General features: G+C 40.4%; 1 protein-coding gene and 1 pseudogene across 4 annotated transcripts; both read right to left on the bottom strand.

The window, feature by feature from the left end:
• Positions 1-210: 210 nt before the first annotated feature.
• GEMIN2 (gem nuclear organelle associated protein 2) lies at positions 211-20792 on the bottom strand. 4 transcript variants are annotated; one of them, XM_055130811.1, is made up of 10 exons: positions 20623-20792; positions 20158-20242; positions 16224-16313; positions 15311-15370; positions 13400-13513; positions 10155-10199; positions 9049-9117; positions 8621-8731; positions 5420-5478; positions 211-2552 (listed from the first exon to the last, which is right to left on the bottom strand). In XM_055130811.1, the coding sequence occupies exons 1-10, from the start codon at positions 20790-20792 to the stop codon at positions 2513-2515; spliced, it is 843 nt and encodes a 280-aa protein (XP_054986786.1). In that variant the 3' UTR covers positions 211-2512. The 4 variants fall into 4 exon arrangements, with proteins under 4 accessions (XP_054986786.1, XP_054986787.1, XP_054986788.1 ...); XM_055130812.1 differs by having other exon boundaries at positions 20632-20782; XM_055130813.1 differs by lacking the exon at positions 16224-16313 and having other exon boundaries at positions 20623-20782.
• LOC129403384 (replication termination factor 2-like) lies at positions 10216-13389 on the bottom strand (annotated as a pseudogene).
• Positions 20793-21223: the final 431 nt, after the last annotated feature.

Raw genomic sequence — 21223 nt, forward strand, 5'->3', positions numbered from 1 at the left:
TGGTGACACACAGCTGTACTCAGGGCTTACCCCTGGCTTTGAGCACAGGGATGACACTTGGCATTGCCCTTATGTCCTGCTTTGAGCAGAACCCAGGTTGAATATATGCAAGACAAGCACATTACCCTCTTTGGTCTTATGGTGCAACTTTGGTTTTTTGTTGGAGGGGGAGTGGGGTGAGGGGAGAGGGGTGGAAGGGATCACTCCTGGTGGGGCTCAGGGAACCAAAAGGAATGCTGGGTATCACATCCAGGTTGGCCCATCATGGGAAGTTTCTTCACTGTTTTTAGGATTTTGGATTCCTATTTGGTAGTCTGTTGAAATTTATCAACCTCTATACAAGATTTAAAATTTTACTTTTAGGTGCCAGAGTGATAGCCCAGCAGGTGTTTGCCTTGCATGGGTGACATGGATTCAATCCCTGGTACTCCATACAGTCCCCTTAGCCCATCTGGAGTGATCCTTCAGCAGAGCCAGGAGCAAGCCCTGAGCACAGCTGAGTGTGGCCCCCAAACAAAACTTACCTTTTATAATGACTTCAGTGTAACTGCTATTATTTAACTTGACTGTAAATCAAGGGGGGGATGTGCATACCTGGTGGTGCTTAGGGCTTACTCCTGACTCTGCACTCAGCTATCACTCCTGGTGGTGCTCAGGGGACCATACAGAGTGCTGGGGATGAATCTGGATTGGCCACACGGAAAGCAAATGCCCTTCCAATAGTACTATCTCTAACCCCATATGTATAGTCTTTTTATTTTGTTTTGGGGCCACACCCGGTGGTGCTCAGGGCTTACTCCTGGCTCTGATCTCAGGAATCATTTTTGCTTTTAAATTTTTTTTTTTTGCTTTTTGGGCCACACCTGGCAATGCACAGGGGTTACTCCTGGCTCTGCACTCCTGGCGGTGCTCAGGGGACCATATGGGATGCTGGGAATCGAAACCGGGTTGGCCGAGTGCAAGGCAAACGCCCTACCCGCTGTGCTCCAGCCCCTCAGGAATCACTCTTGGCAGGCTCAGGGGACCAAATGGGATGCTGGGGAGCGAACCCAGGTTGGCTGTATATAAGGTAGGTGCCCTACTGGCTGTACTATCATTTTGGTTCCTCTGGATGGTCTAACTTCTTTTCATGCATACTCTATATTGGTAATTCTGCAAAGTAATGAAGATTGAATGTGAGCAATCAAATGACCAATGTAAAGCACATGAGTAAAATGTTTGATATTGACTTCCACACCTATATATATTTTGTTAGTCATGTACATCATTCCAGAAACTAGAGAGAGGAATTCTAAAATCATACATGATCTAGAGGTGTATTTAATCACTACCATATTTCAGAGTACAGTGGAAGCATCTTGAAGCATTTGTAACTATAATTTTGTAATATTTGTAACTTCCATTGGTAATAAAGTCACCAGTATCAGTGCATACTACTGTGATTTGTTGCCTGTATTCATTGTTGAAGGTATAGTAAAAGTAATGTTATATATAGCTCTTTTTCCCATTCAAGTGCTAGGATTCCATGTTAAAAATCTCAACTAAAATCTGGGAGGGGGGAGGTGGTTAGAGACAGTACAGGGTTTAAGGTGCTTGCCTTGCATGTGGCTTACCCTGGTTTGATCCCCAGCATCACTTATGCTCCCCTGAACATTGCAGAAGTGATCCCTGAGCATCGCCCGTGTGGTCCAAATCTTCCCCCACCACATACATACTTAAGTATTTACCTCTGCTGCTATGAACAATTTGACATTCAATTTAGAATATTGTCATTCTAAGGATGATTAACTATTGTCTTTGATGAGAAAAATGAATTTTAATTTTAGTAACTGAAACATAATGTGGGCCAGTTTTGACCTGTGGCACCATATGTTCCCCTAAGTAGGAAGCTGGTAGTAGCCCATGAACATTGCTAAGTGTGGCTCCTCCCCTCCCCCAAAGAAAGTATGTGTGTGGGGGGGTTCACAACTGGCTGGTGCTCAGGGTTTACTCCTAGCTCCTTGCTCTGTACTCAGGGATCACTCCTGGAGGTCTAGGTGGCCATATGGGGTGCCAGGGATTGAACCCTGGTCAGCCCTGTGCAAGGCAAATGCCCTATCTGCTACTGCTCTGGCCTGTTCTCCCCCTCAGTCCTCGCCCTTAAAAAAAAAAAACAAAACAAAAAACGAGTATACATGTAAACAGTCATGAAACAGCATCAAAAAAATTTATAAAATTTCATCATACAGTTTTAGTGAAAGACATTTGACCAGTAAATGGCACTCAATTTGTTTTAAAAACATGTAACTACAAAAAACCTTTTAAACTATCAGAAACTGGAATTCTCCAAAGATACTTCAGATAATCAAAACAATAAGTCCATCTTCTGAATATCGTCTTTAGTTGCACAGGCTAAGATGAGGCCGCTTCACATAGTACTGATGATAGGATGCAATCTGCACTGGATTCGGCACTGCTCTGCTCTCCTAAACTCCTTCATCACAAATGTCTTTAGTTCCCAAGATCAGCTACATCAGGATGGCTCATCAGCCAAATCACGCTGATCAAAATATCTAAAAAAAAAAAAAAAGAAATTTAATATGTGCCTAAAATATTAATTGCTGCACTGCTTTGTAACTACTTTGTAATATCAAAAGATGACAAATAGGACTGGAGAGAGTACAGCGCCTGTGTCTTCTACTGTGGCTTATCCAGGTTTGATCTCTGGCACCACAAATGGTTCCTGGGCACTGCCAGGGGTGCTCCCTGACCACCTTTGGATGTGACTCAAAGTTAAAAAAAACCTGCAAAACCCCAAAGATTCATTATCAAGGGGGTTTAATAAAGCACAGTACATGAATACAGTGAAAACCATGATGACTTTATAATAAAGAAATGAAGAAAACAACAGTACTGTGATAGGATTTCCAGAATGAAATAATAAAACAAAAACAAACCAAACAGAACAGTGTTTTAAAATAATACCTTTTATGAGCAGATATTTACATAAATTTACTTACTTTAAAAAAAACAATAAATGGAAGGATAAACTAAAAATAATAAATGACTACTGAAGAATGGAAGAGTTTGATATAAGTAGACCCTATACCAAATATATACTGAAGAATAAGTGTAACTCTGCAGCAATAAATATTTTATCTCATTATAAAAAAGAAAAGCATGCACTGGGGAGATAGCACAAAGGGCTGGAGCATATGCTTGGTAACAGGAGCCCCAGATTCAGTCCCTGATACTGCCTGGTTCCCTGAATACTGCCAGAAACCAAAAAGTAAATAAATAAAGGACAATAATCACTGCTACCAAATGATTTTTTTTATATTAAATAGCATAACCAAAGAGAATAATTTTAGGAGACCTAATATTTAGCATTGTGGTGTATGTCTCTAGTTAGATATACCAGAAAAAATAAACAACCCCCCACAACAAATCTGCAAATAATTATTATTTTACCTTACTTATTTGGGGAAAGGGATGTTTAGACCACATCATGGTACTCAGGGACTATTCCTGGCACTATGTTCAGTAATGACTTTTTAAGGCTTTCAGGGATTTAAACCAAAGTTGGCTGCATGTAAGGCAAGTGCACCTTATCTCCTATACAATCTTTCTGGCCCTATTTTTCTTCTTGAGCCACAACTGGCAGTGCACAGGGCCTACTCCTGGCTCTCTACTCAGGGACTACTCCCAGTAGTGCTCAGGGACCATTCAGTGCCAGGGATTAGACATGGCCTCCTGCATGCAAAGCATGTGCTCATCCCACTGAACTATTTGTCCAGCCCCCAAACTGCAAAAAATTCTTAAACTGATTCCAATTGTTTCATTGTAACACTGATTTGTTAATTTGAAACTATTATATATGTATATAAATAATACATATATATGGTATATATATGTATATAAACTATTATATGCTCATATTGTAGGATAAAGGCAAAATTATGTATTTTTTGTTTGTTTGTTTCTGGGTCACACCTGGCGATGCACAGGGTTTACTCCTGGCTCTGCACTCAGGAATCACCCCCGGTGGTGCTCAGGGGACCATATGGGATGCTGGGATTTGAACTCGGGTCGGCCGCGTGCAAGGCAAACGCTCTACCCGCTATGCTATCACTCCAGCCCCAAATTATGTATTTTTAAAGCCAGACTTTTTAACAAAAGGAATAGATAATATTATAGAAAACTAACAATCTTAAATTAGAACTAAAATAGCAATTTGAATGCATAATTTTCTCTCTTTCTCCTTCCTATCTCTATGCACTACTATGACACTACTCATATAATTTCTAATTTGTTTTTGGGCCGTATCCAGCTGTGCTCACGGCTTACTCCTAACTCCATGTTCAGGGATTTCTCCTGGCATGTAGGAGATTGAACCTGGGTTGGCGGCATGCAAGGCCATGTACCTAACTGCTGTACTCTCTAGCCTCCCTATTCTCATAATTTAAAAAGTCCTTATCAGATTTTTTCTAAAATAGGAAAAATTATATGTCTGAGATTTGTTTAAAACACATTTACAGTGATCAGAGGTCAGTGACCAGAGATTCAAGGACTGCAGGCTGGAAGCCTGGGTTCAATCCCTGGTACTACATGGCTTCACAAGCACAGCCAGGTAAAGCCCCCAAAGCAGCCCCACCCCAAAACTAAAATATATTAACAAGATAGACGGAATAGATGAGACATTCTGGTGAAGAATTAACAATTGTTGAAGGCGAATGACAGATTGGTCTGAGACACTATTATGTTATATTTACATACATGTGAAAATATCTAGTATAAAAGTTTTGTAAGATGATTAAAGTGGCTGGGCTTCTACTTAAGTAGAAGAGAAATACTTTTTTTTTTGCTTTTTGGGTCACAGCCAGCGATGCACAGGGGTTACTCCTACCTCTGCACTCAGGAATCACCCCTGGCGGTGCTCAGGGGACCATATGGGATGCTGGGAATTGAATTCGGGTCAGCCGAGTGCAAGGCAAATGCCTTACCGCTGTGCTATCGCTCCAGCCCAGAAGAGAAATACTACTTTTAATCATCTGAAACTACTCAGTGTTGACTAAGAGAGCATTCTTCATTCTTTTTACACCTATGGACTGGCACCCGTTTCTGGTCCCGCCAGTGGTGGAAGGTGAATGGACTAGCAGATGGATACTTTCATAAACTTGATGGGAAAGGGGAATGGTACACATATTCTGGAACGCAAACTGAAAATAAGTATGAAAAATACATTCTTTTTTATTTACTTCTAAAAATTTACCCTTAGAACTATTATACAAAGCCTCTTTATTGCAAAATTATTTGTGGATAAGAACTAGGAGTTGTGACATGTATTTTTCATAATTTTCTTTATTATATAATAAGAGCCATATTCTTACCCCTATTAACAACCCTACTATAAAGGAAGAAGCTAAAGATTACTTCTTACCTGCTAACTAAGCAGATTAATAAATTTAATGCAGGAACCCTCTCATCATCTTTGCTGTCCTGAAAAAAAAAAAAAGAAAAAAGAAAGCAGCTTTAAAATGTTGTCTGTTCTCTCTTAAGATAAGCATATGTAACAGGGGAAATATAGACACATATGTATATGTGTCTATGTATTTCTGTATGTGTATTTGAATGTGGAGGGCTTCCCAAGATGTAGTCGGGGGACATGGGGGCTATTCTCAGCAATTGTTAGCCCATAGGCCAGTGTTTCAAGAGATGTCAGCTGCTCAGCCTTAGGTGCCAGTACCTAGCTCTGGTGGTGGGGATGGGAACACTGAACTGGGGTGAGGTGAATGCAATGCATGGAATGACAATACTATCTCTCCCCCAGCCATCTCTCCTAATACATAAATATGTATATATATATATATATTTTTTTTTGAGGGGATTTTTGGGTCACACCCGGCAATGCACAGGGATTACTCCTGGTTCATGCACTCAGGAATTATTCCTGGTGGTGCTTGGGGGACCATATGGGATGCTGGGAATTGAACAACTGAACCTGGGTTGGCTGCGTGCAAGGCAAAGGCCTTACCCGCTGTGCTATCACTCCTGCCCTATTTAATTTCAAAATTTATTTATTTTTATTTTTTTGCTTTCTGGGTCACACCCAGCGATGCTCAGGGGTTACTCCTGGCTTTGCACTCAGGAATTACTCCTGGCGGTGCTTGGGGGACCATATGGGATGCCGGGGATCGAACCGGGTCGGCCGCGTACAAGGTAAACGTCCTACCTGCTGTGCTATCGCTCCGGCCCCTCAAACTTTATTTTTAATTATTAAAATTTATTTTAGACACCACGGTTTACAATACCTTTTTTTTTTTTTTAAGTTTTTTGGCCACATTCTGTGATGCTCAGGGGTTAATCCTGGCTCTGTGGTCAGAGATCACTCCTGGCAGTGCTCACAGGACCATATGAGATGCAAGCGCCCTATCCACTATACTATCACTCTGGCCCCAGTTTACAATACTGTTAATGACAGGGTCTCATGCATAACCTAACCTAATATCACGCCCTCCCCCAATGTTAATACCTTTTAAAGAAAGATGCGAAATGGGGAAATGAAGTTTTAGTTGAAGACTCAGCAGGCAGCAAACCTGGGAGGGTTTTTTGGCTTTGTTTAGTTTTTTGCTCTGGTACCAAGTACAGCAGCAACAATGTTCATGTCTTAACAGTAAAAAAAAAAATAATAATAGATAAAGTGCTTACAACTGAGAAGCAGTGACATCTTTGCCACCATAGGGGATAGAGAGGATAGCTCAAATTGAGAACACAGGGCCAGGAATATTTGGGGCCCTGAGTTGATCTCTGGCACTGTCTGCCTTCCCTTCTACCACCAGCAACACCAAGTGTAGCTCTGAGGGCCCTGAGCATTAACTCCTGATCACCAACTCTTCAGTTGCACACTGCTGGGGGGGAGGTCCCTGTTAAAAAAAAACAAAGCAAAAACCAGGGCTGGAAATACAGTACAGGGCTTAAGGAAGCTGCCTTGTATGCAGCTGAGCTGTCTGATTTCCAGCACTGCATGAAGTTCCATGAGCAAAAGTGATCCCTCAGCACAGCTAGGTATGGTCGAAACTGCCCCTCCGCCCCCAACATACACAAAACTACAATTTGGAAAGTTTATTTCTCTTTCTTTTCTTTTTCTAAAAAATGTTTTTGGGTCAGACCATGCGTGCGTGTGTGTGTGTGTGGTGCTGGGATTGAACCCAGGGTCTCATGTGTGCAAGGCAAGTGTTCTACCACATCCCCAACCTGCTATTCATTCAAACTTGGGAACACTTCCATGATGTCAGTATTTTCAGTTCCTCTTTATGCCAAGTTCTATATGGAACAAAGCTGAATAAAACACACTACATTAGTTAGAGCGTAAAACATGAAATATCCACATAGTAGCTTTAACAATAGAAAAAAGTGTATTAAGTGCCATAAAGAAGATAACGAAACATAACAACAGAGGGCGAGAGATTATTTTTTAGTGAGAATCAGGGAAAATATCATAGAAAGAAATGAATTAGAAAAAGGATATGAATTCTATTTTAAAAAATAAATGGTAGTGTGGTTGCAGGTTGGAAGACAGGGGAAAGGTACTTAAGTCAAAGAACAAAAGCAGTGGGAATAGTTAACAGGTACAATGTGTGTCGAGTTATTTTATATAACTTAGTAGGGGTCATATCATGGATATTCTATGAAGGTCTTTGTGATAGTCAATGGAAAATAAGCATATATTTTGTAGACGGGAGGGAGGGATGAAGGGTAAACATCAGAAGTGGACTTAATTTGGCATCAAATTACTTTTTATTATACTGTACTGCTGGAAGTATGAGTTAAAAGGATCTGATTGAGAGATTAAGGCACTTGCCTTGCGTGTGGCCAAATATGGTTTGATCCCAGCACCACATATGGTCTCCTAAGCATTGAGCACTGCTGTGGATGGCCTCAAACCATACCCCACTCCAGTGGCGAGGGGTGGGGGACAAGCAAAAGAATCTTACAGGAAAAACTCAAAATAATCACTGTGCCAAAGACTGCTTGATGACTGCTTTAGCTTCTTGTCTCTCTTTACTACTTAGCAAATAAAACTCCTATTTAGCTAGGCAGACTGCCATCCAACTAAAAGTAAACAATGCCTATACTTCCTATGGGTATGTGACTAAATTCTGGTTAATAAGTCCGTCAGTGTGCTGTGGAAACTGTAGGAAGGCAAGGACGTGAACCCTTTCTCTTCTTTTCTGCTGCCTATAATGAAATACAATGGCTGAAGCTTCAGAGGCCACCCTGCATTGTGAAGTGAATTTGATGGAAGCCAGATGCAGCATAACTTAGAGACCTTGATTACTGCCATCTTAGATAGATCTCATAAACGTGCTTTTCTTTTTTTGCTTTTTGGGTCACATCTGGCGATGCACAGGGGTTAGTCCTGGACCTGTATTCAGGAATTACTCCTGATGGTGCTGCTCAGGAGACCATATTGGATGCTGAATATCAAACCCAGGCTGGCAACATGCAAGGCAAATGATACTGCTGTAGTATCATTCTGGCCCCTCTAATTTTTATTTTATTGGAATTCCCATTTCACTGAAATCTTTTATCATCATTTGAATTAAGTACTTTCAACTTGAAATATTAAGTTGCAACTTACCACTAAGAGTCTGACTTCCGAGCACCTTCTTGCAAGCTGTCGAATCAGTGAATGCGCCTCAGGTAATAAAGGTTTTTCCAGACAAGCCAATAAAGCATAAAACCACCTCCCCTAAACAAAATTTTTAAAAGTAATAAGTAGCAAATTTAAGTCATAAATTCAACTTATTTTTAAGATATAAATGTTTTTATGAATAAAGTTATAAAACATTCAACTGTATTAATCATTGGGTAGATAACCAGATTACATCCCTTAGGGGCTGAAGAGATAGCGACAATGATTAATATACTAATTTAAGCTTTTTTTTACTACAGATAGCATAATTTGCTTTAAATTTATAAACATGGAGCATATCTATATAAATACAATAGTCGTTCACATATAAGCCTTTACAACTACATAATGAAAAATTTAAAATGCAATACTACCAATTCTGGAGTAAAGTCTTTTTCTTCAAACCAATTACTTAGATATTCCAAGACACTAGTTACTGTTGCCTAAAAGAAAACAAAGTGGGAGAGGGAAAGAAGTAGTTATAAGAATTACATAAAAAATAATGAAAAGCTCAACATTGAGTTTTAGTAAATTTAATTAGAAACCATTGCTGATGTATAAAATCTTTAGATTTCCAGAGAAAATTGACTCTAGTAATTTGATTAGTGATTCAGTGAGAAGTGGCTTTTTAGACTAATCTTATAAACATTTAAGTATTAATATCCTGGGTTAAAACTTAAGAGTTTAATTTGTATCTACTAATTTAGTTTAGGACTACTTAAAAATCCTATTTCCTCTATAAGAAAGTCTTCGCATGAATATCATCAAGTTATTTTAATTAAATCAAAGCACAAATCTAAAGCAAAAACTTGCTAGAGATACCTGTGTACAGCTATATAGAATTTAACAAACTTTAAGATATTATCTGGCTTATTCAAATACAATTGGACACAAAAAAAATCACTGAATTTAAAATGACTGCTACAGTATCTTAATGCAAATGACCAGGTAAGTGAAACTGTCCATCAATATATGGTTTACAATAACCAGTAAAGTTTTTTATCTACAAAGAATATCTGATATAATATATAGATAAAATAATCAAGATTCTATTTGTTCTTTAAGGGTATCACAGGGTCCCTATTCCTGAAAGACAAAAATACCTTTTCCCTTTTGATTCAGTAAAAGTATGTATTGCATTCTTACAAAATATGTAGGAACATCTGGAAATAGAGCACTCTAACCTCAGTATTTACATCAAGCCCCAGAATCTAAGACTTAAAATTGATTGAGTTTTGGAATTAAATCACTTTAAGATTGAATCCTGTACTACCAATAAAACTTAATGAAAAAGACCTTGGAAGTTACTTAAACTCCAATTTCTTGTTCATCTATTAAAAACTCCCTACATTCAGTATTAGTTAAGATTAAATAAGAATTGTTAAAGACTTATAAAGTCCTGCATACTATAAGTATTCAAATATTTTCATATACATTACAAAGAAAAGGTGCATATATTCTTACATAAGATGGATTTTACCTGATTCATTCTGCTAACAATACTAAGCAAGGGAGGAAAACCAATCTGAAAAAAGAAAAATGGGAATGAAGTTTAGTAAATGATTTTATAAGGGGTAGGGGAATTTGATTTTTCTTATTAGTGAATTTCCCACCAGATAAACTAAGAATGGATGAAAGAAAATGAATTAATTGCTCTTTACAATGAAACATCCTATGAATTGTTATGGAGGTAAAACCCAAGGAAAAAAATGTGACTATTTAAAAATAATTAATTTCAGTTACAGAAAATGTGATATTTAGCGTTGGAGAGATAGTGTAGAAATTGAGTTGCTTGTCTTGCATGTGGCCAACTCTTAATTCTATCCTGGCACTAAAGGGTCCCCAAGCACCACCAGGAGCACAGAACTAGGAGTAACCCCTAAGCACTGTTGGTTGTGGCCCCAAAAAATGTCCACTCATAGTTATCCATTTAAAAAAATGATACTGAAACTATGACAGCAGAAAGTGGTACATGTCTTTAAAAACATTTAGCCAAAGATAACATCTAAACCCGATTCAGAATTTTCCCCTATTTCATTCTGTTAATCCTATTGAAATTCATTTTGAAATCTACTTTGGAGGGCTGGGGAGATGACCCAAAGGGAAGGAGTGCATCATCGAGTAGGCTCTGAGTTTTGCACTGCACTAGAAAGGGGTGGTCGAGAACCTTTACCTGTCCCAGCAACATTGGATGTGGCCCTGGTGGTCCCCAGCGCTGCATAGCTAGCCCAAGCACTTGAGTATCACTGGGAGTGCCCTTCTGTTCCCTAACAATGCTCCCCGATCCCCACCCCTTAAATATAAAAAAACTAACTGGGGGCCAGAACAATATTACAGTGGTTAAGGCACTTGCCTTGCATGCAGCTGGTCCAGGTTCAACCCCAAGCATCCCATATGGTCCCCTGAGCACTACCAGGAGTGGCCCCAAAACAAAACAAAAACAAAAAAATCCCCCCCAAATTACACTGGCATTGAATGCTAGGAGCCTTGATTAATAGAGAGCAGTCTTCACCTGTGAGAAACTTAAGACCTATGCAATAAACTCTTAAATGGTTCTTTAACAATATTTTATAAGCATACGTTTTGTAATATGAAAGCTAAAAAATATATTCCTTGATTAAAATACATTTTTGATGTGTCACACATTTTAGGATTATCAAAAAAACCCTCCTAAACAACAGGCTGTACAAGAAACAGTGACTTGTCTCTACTAGATATTCAAAGCCATTTATTCTCACACCCGTTTGACAATGCCTGTTTTCCCAGCACTTGCCAACACAATGTATCAAACTTTTACTATTGCCAATACTGGTAGTTGAAAAAATAGCTGCTCAGTTCAGTTACAAGTCATATATGTTATAAATGAATTTGGGTATTTGTTGAAAATAATGCACATTATTTTCTGTAAGTAGTAGATGTCTATATACTGAGTCAATGTTTCAGTCTGTTCTTGGTCTACCTAATGATATCTGCAGATTTTAGATTTGGAGTATAATAAGTTTTAAATAGAGGTAAGAAATGTGTTACCACTAATCAACTATTAATAACAGACACTATCATATAAGTAACTAGTAGTAATGATGCTGTTTGTAATAGGCTTCCTAAAAGTATCTCCAAACTTATGTTTTGCATTTTTTGGGCCACACCTAGTGGTGCTTAGGGCTTACTCCTGGCTTTCTGTTCAGGAGTCACCCCTGGCAGGACTCTGGGGACCATATGAAGTGCCAGGGATTGAGTTCAGGTAGGTGATGAGTATCTTTAAACATTAGGACAAGTAAACTCTGCAGGACAAGTAGGAATTGTCTACATAATTTATGTTTAAAATAAAAGTATATGAAAATCATTTTTACTGTTTTGGAGCCATACTCAGTGATATTCAGGGGTTAACTCAGGAATCACTCCTAACGGTGCTCATGCAACAATATGGGATGTTGGGATCGAATTCAGATCAGTTGTGAACAAGGCAAGCACCCTACCCACTGTACTATTTCTCCAGCCCCTAAAACTGTATACAATTGAAATACAATTGAAATCTGTCTTTATCATTTACAGACTTTGCAATTAACCAATATTTCTGTGTCAAGTTTTCCTGTGTCCCTGGTGAGTCATTACTCAATATTTAACCTATGTTTAATTATGAAATTATAAAGTTATATACCAAAAAAAAAAAAAAGCCAGGGTGTTACTTTAAAAGCGCTGTCTTTTTTTTTTTTTAAAGACTTCCATCTACAGGGCCAGAGTGACAGGGTCTCCACGTCCTCCTTAGAGCCATTGGGCATGGCCACGTTCTCATCCTCGAAGGCGGCACCGCACGTGTGGCGGACTTCCTCCTTGATCTCCTTCAAGGCTGGCTCAGAAAACACACAACCGCAGCCCCGTAGGAAGCAAAACCTGTGCCGCCCGTTCATCTCCAGGCCCACCACGGGACAGATGAAGCGCTCCCGCTGGAGGTCGTCATGCTTGTCGCCTTTTGTGCCCTCATTGTCCCCTTCCCAGGCGGGGTTATCGGAGACCCGCAGCTCTGCCACGTTCTTAATGCTCTTGATGTGTGAGGCTGCCTTCCCGAGGGTCTTGTCGGGGATCTGTCCAGGAGAAACTCGATGACGGCCTTTGTTATAGTCTGCCCAGCTCACACGCAACGATGGGTCGCCTTAATATTTCTTGACTTACAGTGCAATAGTTCCACTGGACCACTAACTCAGCATTTTTGTCAACCTTCTCCACCTTATTTGGCCCCTTGACCAGCTTGTGCCTCTTGGGTATGGTGCCCCCGTCGCATCCCATGATAAAGCTGGAGCCCAAGTCGGTGCTGCTGCCTCTTCTGTAGTCCTATTTTTAAGTTTTTAAGGTGTTGAAGATCAAACTGAGACTGGCATTTGTTCTACCCTGAGTCTTATCCCTGACATTGGCTGCCCATTTTTTTTTTTAAAGTCAGAGATAATAAACGCAAGTTGGCAAACATTTCTGGTAAAGAGGTAAACTATTTGGTAAATAATTTAGATTACCTAGAAAATAATTTAGACTTTGTAGGCCAAACACTGTCTCTGACACTCAAATAATGTTTGATTTTAAGCCTTTTAAAAACACACAAAAATCATTGTTAGCTTACGGGCTGCATAAAAATAGACTGCAGACTAGATTTCACCTATGCCACAGTTTGCTGGTCTTTTTACTAGTTGATGAATCAAAATCAGAATGCTTTTGGTTTCTACACATGTCACCTACTTGTACATAATCGATTCCAGGACTTTCATTTGTAACTGGTCCAACAGCCCCTTTAACAAATAACCTTTCTCCTAGACAAAATTTTTTCCAGCCTTCTTCATCTTCAGATTTGGGCTAAAAGGGGGGAAAAAGAGAGGAATTTACTTATCTCTATGTATATTTTTAATAAAGATGCAGAACTTGGGGTAGGAGATGTAGTACAGAAGTTAAGGGCCCTGCCTTGCATCTGCCTTGCATGTAGCCCAACCCTAGTTTAATCCCTACTACCACAGATGGTCTCCTGAGCCCTGAGCCAAGTCAAGTGTGATTCCTGAACACTGTTAGGTATGTCCCTCTGCATCCCCCATCACAAAAAAGTTGAAAGTATGCTCTGTGGGCCAGAGAACTCGATGGCTGAGTGCATGTACTGCTTCGAGTGTTATGGATTCCATCTCTGGGACCACTGATTCCCACACACAATGAGGAGCAACCCCCTACGACAGAGCCTTGAGATCTTTGCCTGCTGCCCTGATACAAACTAAGCCGAACCAGGATTTGCAACAAAGTACCCATATCTTCCCAACTATTCATCTTATTCAGTAGTTCAGACATAACCCATCCACTGAAAAGCTGAAAATGATACCCCTCCACAGTTTGGGAGTATGGCCCAGCAGCAAAGCACCTGCTTTATTTGCATAAAACCAGAGTTCAATCCCCTGCAATCACCCTCAATCCCATGGACCCAATTTATCTTTATAACTAAGCTGATAGAACTAAGAAATACTAAAAAAAAAAAAAAACAACTAAGAAATACTATTTTCTCATGACAGTCTCCTTAAGAATATCACTGGAATTGTCATATTACCTCTTCAGGAAAATTCAATAAATAGTCAATCTTGAGGCTAGTGAGATAGCTTCTAAGGCTAGAGCACATGCTTTTCAGCCCTGGGTTTTATTCTCAGCATTTCATGGTCTCCTGAGCACCGCCAGGATAAAGCCCTAAGCACTGATCCAGGAATAGTCTCTGAACACAAAACTGTGTGGCACAAAACCCAAAATAACCCCTCTCTCCAAACTCTCTATCCAAGGTTTTTCTACAAAAAGCTAAAACATATCTCTATCTCTGGACCAAAATGATAGTACAGTGGGTAGGGCGCTTGCCTTGCATGCAGGAGACCCAGGTTTGATCCTCAGCAGACAAGGTGGTCCCCCAAGCTCTCCAGGAGTGATTCCTTAGCACAGAGCTAGGAGTGAGTCCTGAATACTGTGGGGTGTCCCCCCCTCACCACCCTCTACCCACCAAAAAAAGGTTTTTATCTCTCAAATAAGCAAATGTCTAAACAAACCCTTAAAAACTTGGGAGGGGGCTAGAGAGATAGTACAGCAGGCATGACACTTTCCTTGTATGCAGGCTGAGCAAAGTTTGGTCCCCAGCACCACATATGCCGGGGATATCCCACATATCCCCTAGTCCCACCAGGAGTGACACCTGAGTGCAGAGTTAGGGCTATACCCTGAGCATATAGCCCTGAGCATGGCTGAAGATAAAAAAACAGAAAACTTGGGAGGCCTGAGAATTACCTATACAAGGTTTCTCAAGATGATGTAGATTAAAACTGGAAAACCCATATCAATTCCTGGCAAGGAATTGATATCAGGTGGTGGTGCCCCTGAACCTCCAGAAATGATCCCTGAGAACAGAGCTAGCAGTAAGTTCTAATCAGTCAGGCTCAGCCCTCCCTCCCAAATAAAATTGTGATGAAAATAACAACTTCCATACAACACTTCCAAGCTAATACAATGGAACTACTACAATCAATAGCAGATGGAGAGAATAAAATATAGACCAAGTGATTCTTAAAGGATTTGAAGCAAATACGAACTCATTCAATAAGTCTACACTAGGTAATCTAAAAAGAGAAACTCACATACCATGGTCACATTACTATCCAATTGTTGTGATTTCCAGTGACTTCTATGTCTGTTCACACTCTAAAAAAAGAAATTAGTGATTTTCAGCAAATGAGCAAGGAAAAACAAATCACTACATAGGTGCAATGTACATACTGCAACAATACTAAAACTTTAAAAATGTTGAAAAAATGATTATGTCTAATAATTAAAACTAAGAAATTTGTCTTCTTGTTTTTCTTTCTGTTGCTTTTATCTTTATTTTAAAACTCCCCCCACCCCCGTTGTTTTTAGGCCATACTTGATGGTGCTCAGGACTTATTCCAGGGTCTGTGCTCTGGGACCAATCCTGGTGGGCCTGGGACCATATGCAGTACTGGGGATCAAACCAGGGTTGTCTACAAGCAATATAAGTGCCACAACAGTATCACTTCAACCCTAAAAATTTTGATTTGGGGGATGGAGAGGTAGTGCATAGATTAAGAAACTTGCTTGCCACCAGGACTAGATCCCCTACAATACATGGTTCCCCAAGGACTGCCAGGAGTAACTTCTGAGAAGGGCTGGATATGACCTAAACCCAGCCAACCCCAAGTTAGTTTTCATTTTTTACTGGTTTTTGGGCCACACCTGGTAGGGCTCAAGTCTTGAACTTGACTCTGTGTTCAGAAATCATTACTGGTAGGGTTAGAGGAGGCCATATAGAGGGTCAGATATCAAACCCAAGTGAACTGTAGCAAGCTAAGTGTCCTATCTGCTCTACTATTTCTCCAGGCCCCCAAACTATTTTTTTTCCCTTTCAGAATTCTTCCTTATATTTCACAGTCACAGATCTTATTTTTCCAACTGTATTCTCAAACATAAATAAATCCCTTCAGTAAATAAGTTTGGGAGGAGCAGTTTAATTTGGTTAAATGATTATGGTACAAATTACCTGTCGAACAGCTGAAAAGTGTGCTACTTGTTGCTGCTGCCACTGAAGTGTAGGGGAGTATCCTTCAGGAGCAGGCTGGCATCCTGAAAGCTGCAGATCAGTTCATAGAAGTTAGAAATAACGTTAATGTTACAAACAAATACCTGTGCCTATATAAATTACAGTAAAACCACATGAGAGTAAATAAAAACTACCTAAGAAAAATGTTTTATTTTTGAGATACAAAAAAGCAGACATTTCATTTCACTTTGCATGTCTGAGTTTAAAACATTAGGAAAGGATGGGCTGGAGAGATAGTACAATGGATAGGGTTAATGCCTTGAGTGTGAAAAACCCCAGCAGCCCAGATGGTCCTCTGAACCCAGCCAGGAGTGATCACTAAGTGCAAAGCTGGAATAAGCCCTGAGCACTGCTGTGTGACCCAAAACCACCACCACAAAAAAAGAAAATTCCTAAACCATGTATTTGTAGTAGCTATGTACGTCATGTAAATTTAAAAACATATTTCAGGTGTCATACAAGCTCACTGCTTAGATGAATATTCTCAGTTTTCTAGAGCACACAGCTGCATTTATGGCTGCACAGTATCTCCAAACTCTACAGTATTAACATCCCAGATTAGATGGGAATGCAATGTAGAAGCCAACTAAGCTCTTTAACAAAACCATTAACACAGAAGGCTCAACTAGCAACAACAGCTCAGTAAACCCTCAGTCAAGGACTGAATGTCCCCATTGAGCTATAATAATTTTCATAAATTTTCTTTTACTAAATTATTTTTTTATAATTCTATTAGCCATTTAGTGGTAACAAGCAATATAAAATAAATTATTTTGATCCTGCTACAAGGGCAGACTTGAGGGGTGGCTGGGAAAATGGGGACAACAGTGGGGGGAAGGTCACAGTGGTGGTGGGATTGTAGTTGGGATACTGAATGCCTGTAACATGCATTATGAACAACTTCATAAACCATGGCGTTTATAAACAAAGTGAGGAATATATATATATATATATATGTATATATATTGCAGAGCCAGAGTAATAGTACAGTGGATAGGGTGTTTGCTTTGTATGCACCTGGCTCAGGTTTCATTCCCTAGTACCCCATATGGTCCCTCACACTTCTAGGAGTGATCTAAATGCAGAGCCAAGAGTAAGCCCTGAGCACCACTGGCTGTGGCCTGAAAAAAAGAACAAACAAAACAAACAATAAAAGTACTGGCACAGAATTATTCATATTATTACTTTTTAAAATTTATATATCTATAGTACTAGAGACATAGTACAGTGGGTAAGGTGTTTGCCTTGCATGCTTCGGACCTGTGCTCTATCTCTGGAATGCCATATGGCACTTCAAGTACCATTAGAAATGATCCCTGAGGGGCTGGAGTGATAGCACATCGGGTAGGGCATTTGCCTTGCACGTGGCCGACCTGGGTTTGATTCCCAGTATCCCATATGGTCCACTGAACACAGCTAGAAGTAATTCCTGAGTGGAGAGCCAGGAGTAACCCCTGTGCATCGCCAGGTGTTACCCAAGAAGCAAAAAAAAAAAAAAAAGATCCCTGAGTGCAGAGCCCGAAGTAAGCCTGAGCATTGCTGGGTGGACCCCAAAACTAAAACAAACAAACAAAAGTTATATATCTATAAAAGAAACAGATACAGTTTTTGAAAAAAAATTACATCAACTTATCACCGAGATAGAATTTTTTAGAATTTAGAGTTTAGCTTTAATCTTCTATGTATACACCATGTACGTGTATATATGGTGTACAAGTATACACCAAAGTATATGTATAAGTGTCTCCACCAATTTCATACATATTAAAAAATGAGGTCTCTCATGTGTGGGATATAAGGAAGAGAATATAAGTAAAGGAACAAAAAAGGGCCAAAGCTTCAGAACTGGAGATTTTGTGTACAACTTAGCTTATGTAGGAGGAGAGGTGGGTAGAAAGGGGCACTTGGGCACTGGTGGATGGAAATAGGCCCTCTGGTGAGGGTGTGGTATTAGAATGATACATATGCATGAAGAGTATAACAAGATTGCAAATCCCAGTACCTCAATAAAAATGGTAATAAATAAAATCAATAAGTAAAACACTAGGGAAAGATTCTTACGTAGCCAATTTAGTAAATACAATCTAGAATTATTCATGGGGCTGGAGTGCTAGAGTGGGCAGGGTGTTTGCCTTGCATGCGGCTGGCCCAGGTTTGATGCCCAACACCCCATAGGTCCCCTGAGTAGTGCAAGGAGTAATTCCTGAGTGCAGAGCCAGGAGTAACCCCTGAGCATCACCAGATGTGACCACTACCCAACCCGCCCAAATATTATTCATAGTTGTGAAGTTTCTTAGAAATTCAAAATGACATGAACCCTGAATGTATGATCTAGTACAACATTTCCATAATATCAAAAAGTTTGAAAAGGTACATAATTACAATAATTTTGGTATGGCAAAATATAATCAAGATCCTTCATTTTAGAAAGGCTTACTCGTGATTCCTAACAGCACATGTTTCGCTACTGATTATGTTGCCAATGAATAAAATTTAATGTGAGCACTTTTTATTTATCTTTATTTCGGGGGCCACACAGGGCAGAGCTCAGGGATCACTCCTGGTGGTGTTCATGGGACCATCTGGGATGTCTTGGATGTTTGCAAGAAGTGACTATGGATCCCGCCCTTCGGTCACCTTTTAAAAGCTAGGTATAGTGCTGGAGAGAACTCATGAGGTGACAGTGCATGCAGAACGAAGGCTTGGATCTATCCCTGGCACCACATATGGTTCTCTGAGAACTGGCAGAAGTAAATCCTAAACAGCAACTCCCTCTCCCCCATAAAACCAAAACCCCAAACCCAAATAGGGCTGGAGTGTACAGTGGGTAGAGTGTTTGCCTTGCATGTAGAGGACGTGGGTTAGATCCTCGACCCTATCTGGTCCCTTGGTCCATACCAGACGTGATCTCTGAGAACAGAGCCAGGAGTAAGCCCCAGGTCACAGATGGGTGTGGCTCCAACCTTCCCCCCCAATCTAAAACAAAGCAGCAAACCAAAAACCCCACTTAGGTTTGTAAAACATTTTCCGTTCAGTGAAAGCTTCTGAAAAATAATTATATATAATTATATGAACCCTTAGTGTCTGGTTTAGTCCTGGCTATAAACATCGAAGGACTTACTTACAAAAAACTAAAATGACTTATTACAATTTTCAATTATTAATTTTGTCTTTTGGGGTCACACCAGCAATGCTCAATGGTTATTCCTGGCTCTGAACTCAGGATTACTTCTGGAGGGGCTCAGGGGACCATTTGAGATGCAGAGAATTGAACCTGGGCAAATAAAGAAGAAAATGTTCACAGGGTAAAAAGTAGCTAGAAGGGTCAGATCGATAGTACAGCGGGTAGGGCGTTTGTCTTGCACATGGTCGCATCCCATATGGTTCCCCAAGCACCGCCAGGAGTGATTCCTGAGTATAGAGCCGGGAGTAACCCGAGCATCGTCGTGGTGTCCCAAAAAAAGGGAAAAAAAATAATCTCAAAAACAGTAGCTAGAAATGTATGCTATTTGGGTTTTCTATTAAAAATAAACTTGTCAATTTCCAAACAATCAAACTATACTCAACACCAATCCAATAAATATTATAAAGATAATAATAATAATAATAATAATAAAAGAGTAGGTAAAGGGCCAATTTGGACTATTAGGACTGAGGATCAAGTCGCTAAAGGGCAAATCTCTAAGAATTCTAGAGTTATCAGAAAACCTTTCTGGGGCTATTAAATGCCAACTCCCTTCATAGAGAAAAGGGAACAAAGTAATGCCTAATTTATCTCATCTACATTCTAACTGACACTGTCAAATACTATTGGAAGAACCGAGGTCCTTCAGTTTGTGGAGGAAAGAAATCCCTGACGGGTAATAAAACTCACGGAGACATTCACACTTTGCTTCCTTTTCAACTTCTTTGGGTCTATTTGAGCAACAACAACATCTGGACATTGAGCTGCTTCAATCCTATAAGGAAAAAAAAAAGCAATTACTATTGTGTTTGGGTTCGGGTAAACGATCCCTTCCTACAGTTCACTACGAAACAATATTTTTTAAAAATTCAGAATTGCAAAGGTAATAAACCATTTGGCATTTCTGAAACTACCTGGTTTGAAAGCCACCTAGTAACACAGATCCTGACACGGATGATCAGGTTCAACAGGAATAAGTTTACAGAATCTCGTACATCTCCCAGTAAAGGTGTAATCGGAGCATCCCACCCGAATGTCAAGAGACAGGAGTGGGGAACAAAGGCTGGGCTTTAATAAACACGGGAGTCAGCGAGGCACAGGAAGGACCCTGTGTTCAGGGACCAGAGCCCATCCTCACGGGGCCAAATCACTCACTGGACCCGCCTCAAGTATTCCTGCGGCGTCCTTGGAGGTACCGAAGGATCGAAACCTTCCGTCAGGTCGCACGGTTCCACAGGCAAGAGCCTGGGCATCAACTCTTCTACTGCGGAGCCTGCGGGAGCCCACGCCATGGTCCTCTGGCTCGCCAGTCCCATCCGGCGCATGCGCCAAACTCAGGTCACAGCGCAGGCGCACAATTTAGCATCTTTGGCTAATCCGCAGGACCAGGGCTAGAGGCGCGTAGCATCGCGCACGCGCAAACTCGCAGTTTGTTTCAGAGTCAAAGCTCCGGAGCTGGAGCAGAGGCTTCGAGTTTAGTTCCTTGCAAAATAAGTTGTTCGGGAGGTTTTTCTGCATGTTACCTTCTCTACGTCTTCTACGTCTAGGGTAAAGAGCCGGGGTTACTACCTTTACACACTTCTAATAGGCATTCTTTTTTTTTTTTTTTCCAGGCCACACTCGGAGGTTTTTGGGGATTCTTATTCCTGCCTCTGGCTCCTCCAGGAGTAGAACTGCTACTCCTGGGTCCCCAGGAATTACTCCTGGCGGTGCTCAGGGGAACGTATGGGGTGCCGGAGATCGAACCCAGGTCGGC

The sequence above is a fragment of the Sorex araneus genome, chromosome 3, assembly GCF_027595985.1.
Source record: "Sorex araneus isolate mSorAra2 chromosome 3, mSorAra2.pri, whole genome shotgun sequence".
NCBI classification, from domain to species: Eukaryota; Metazoa; Chordata; class Mammalia; order Eulipotyphla; family Soricidae; genus Sorex; species Sorex araneus.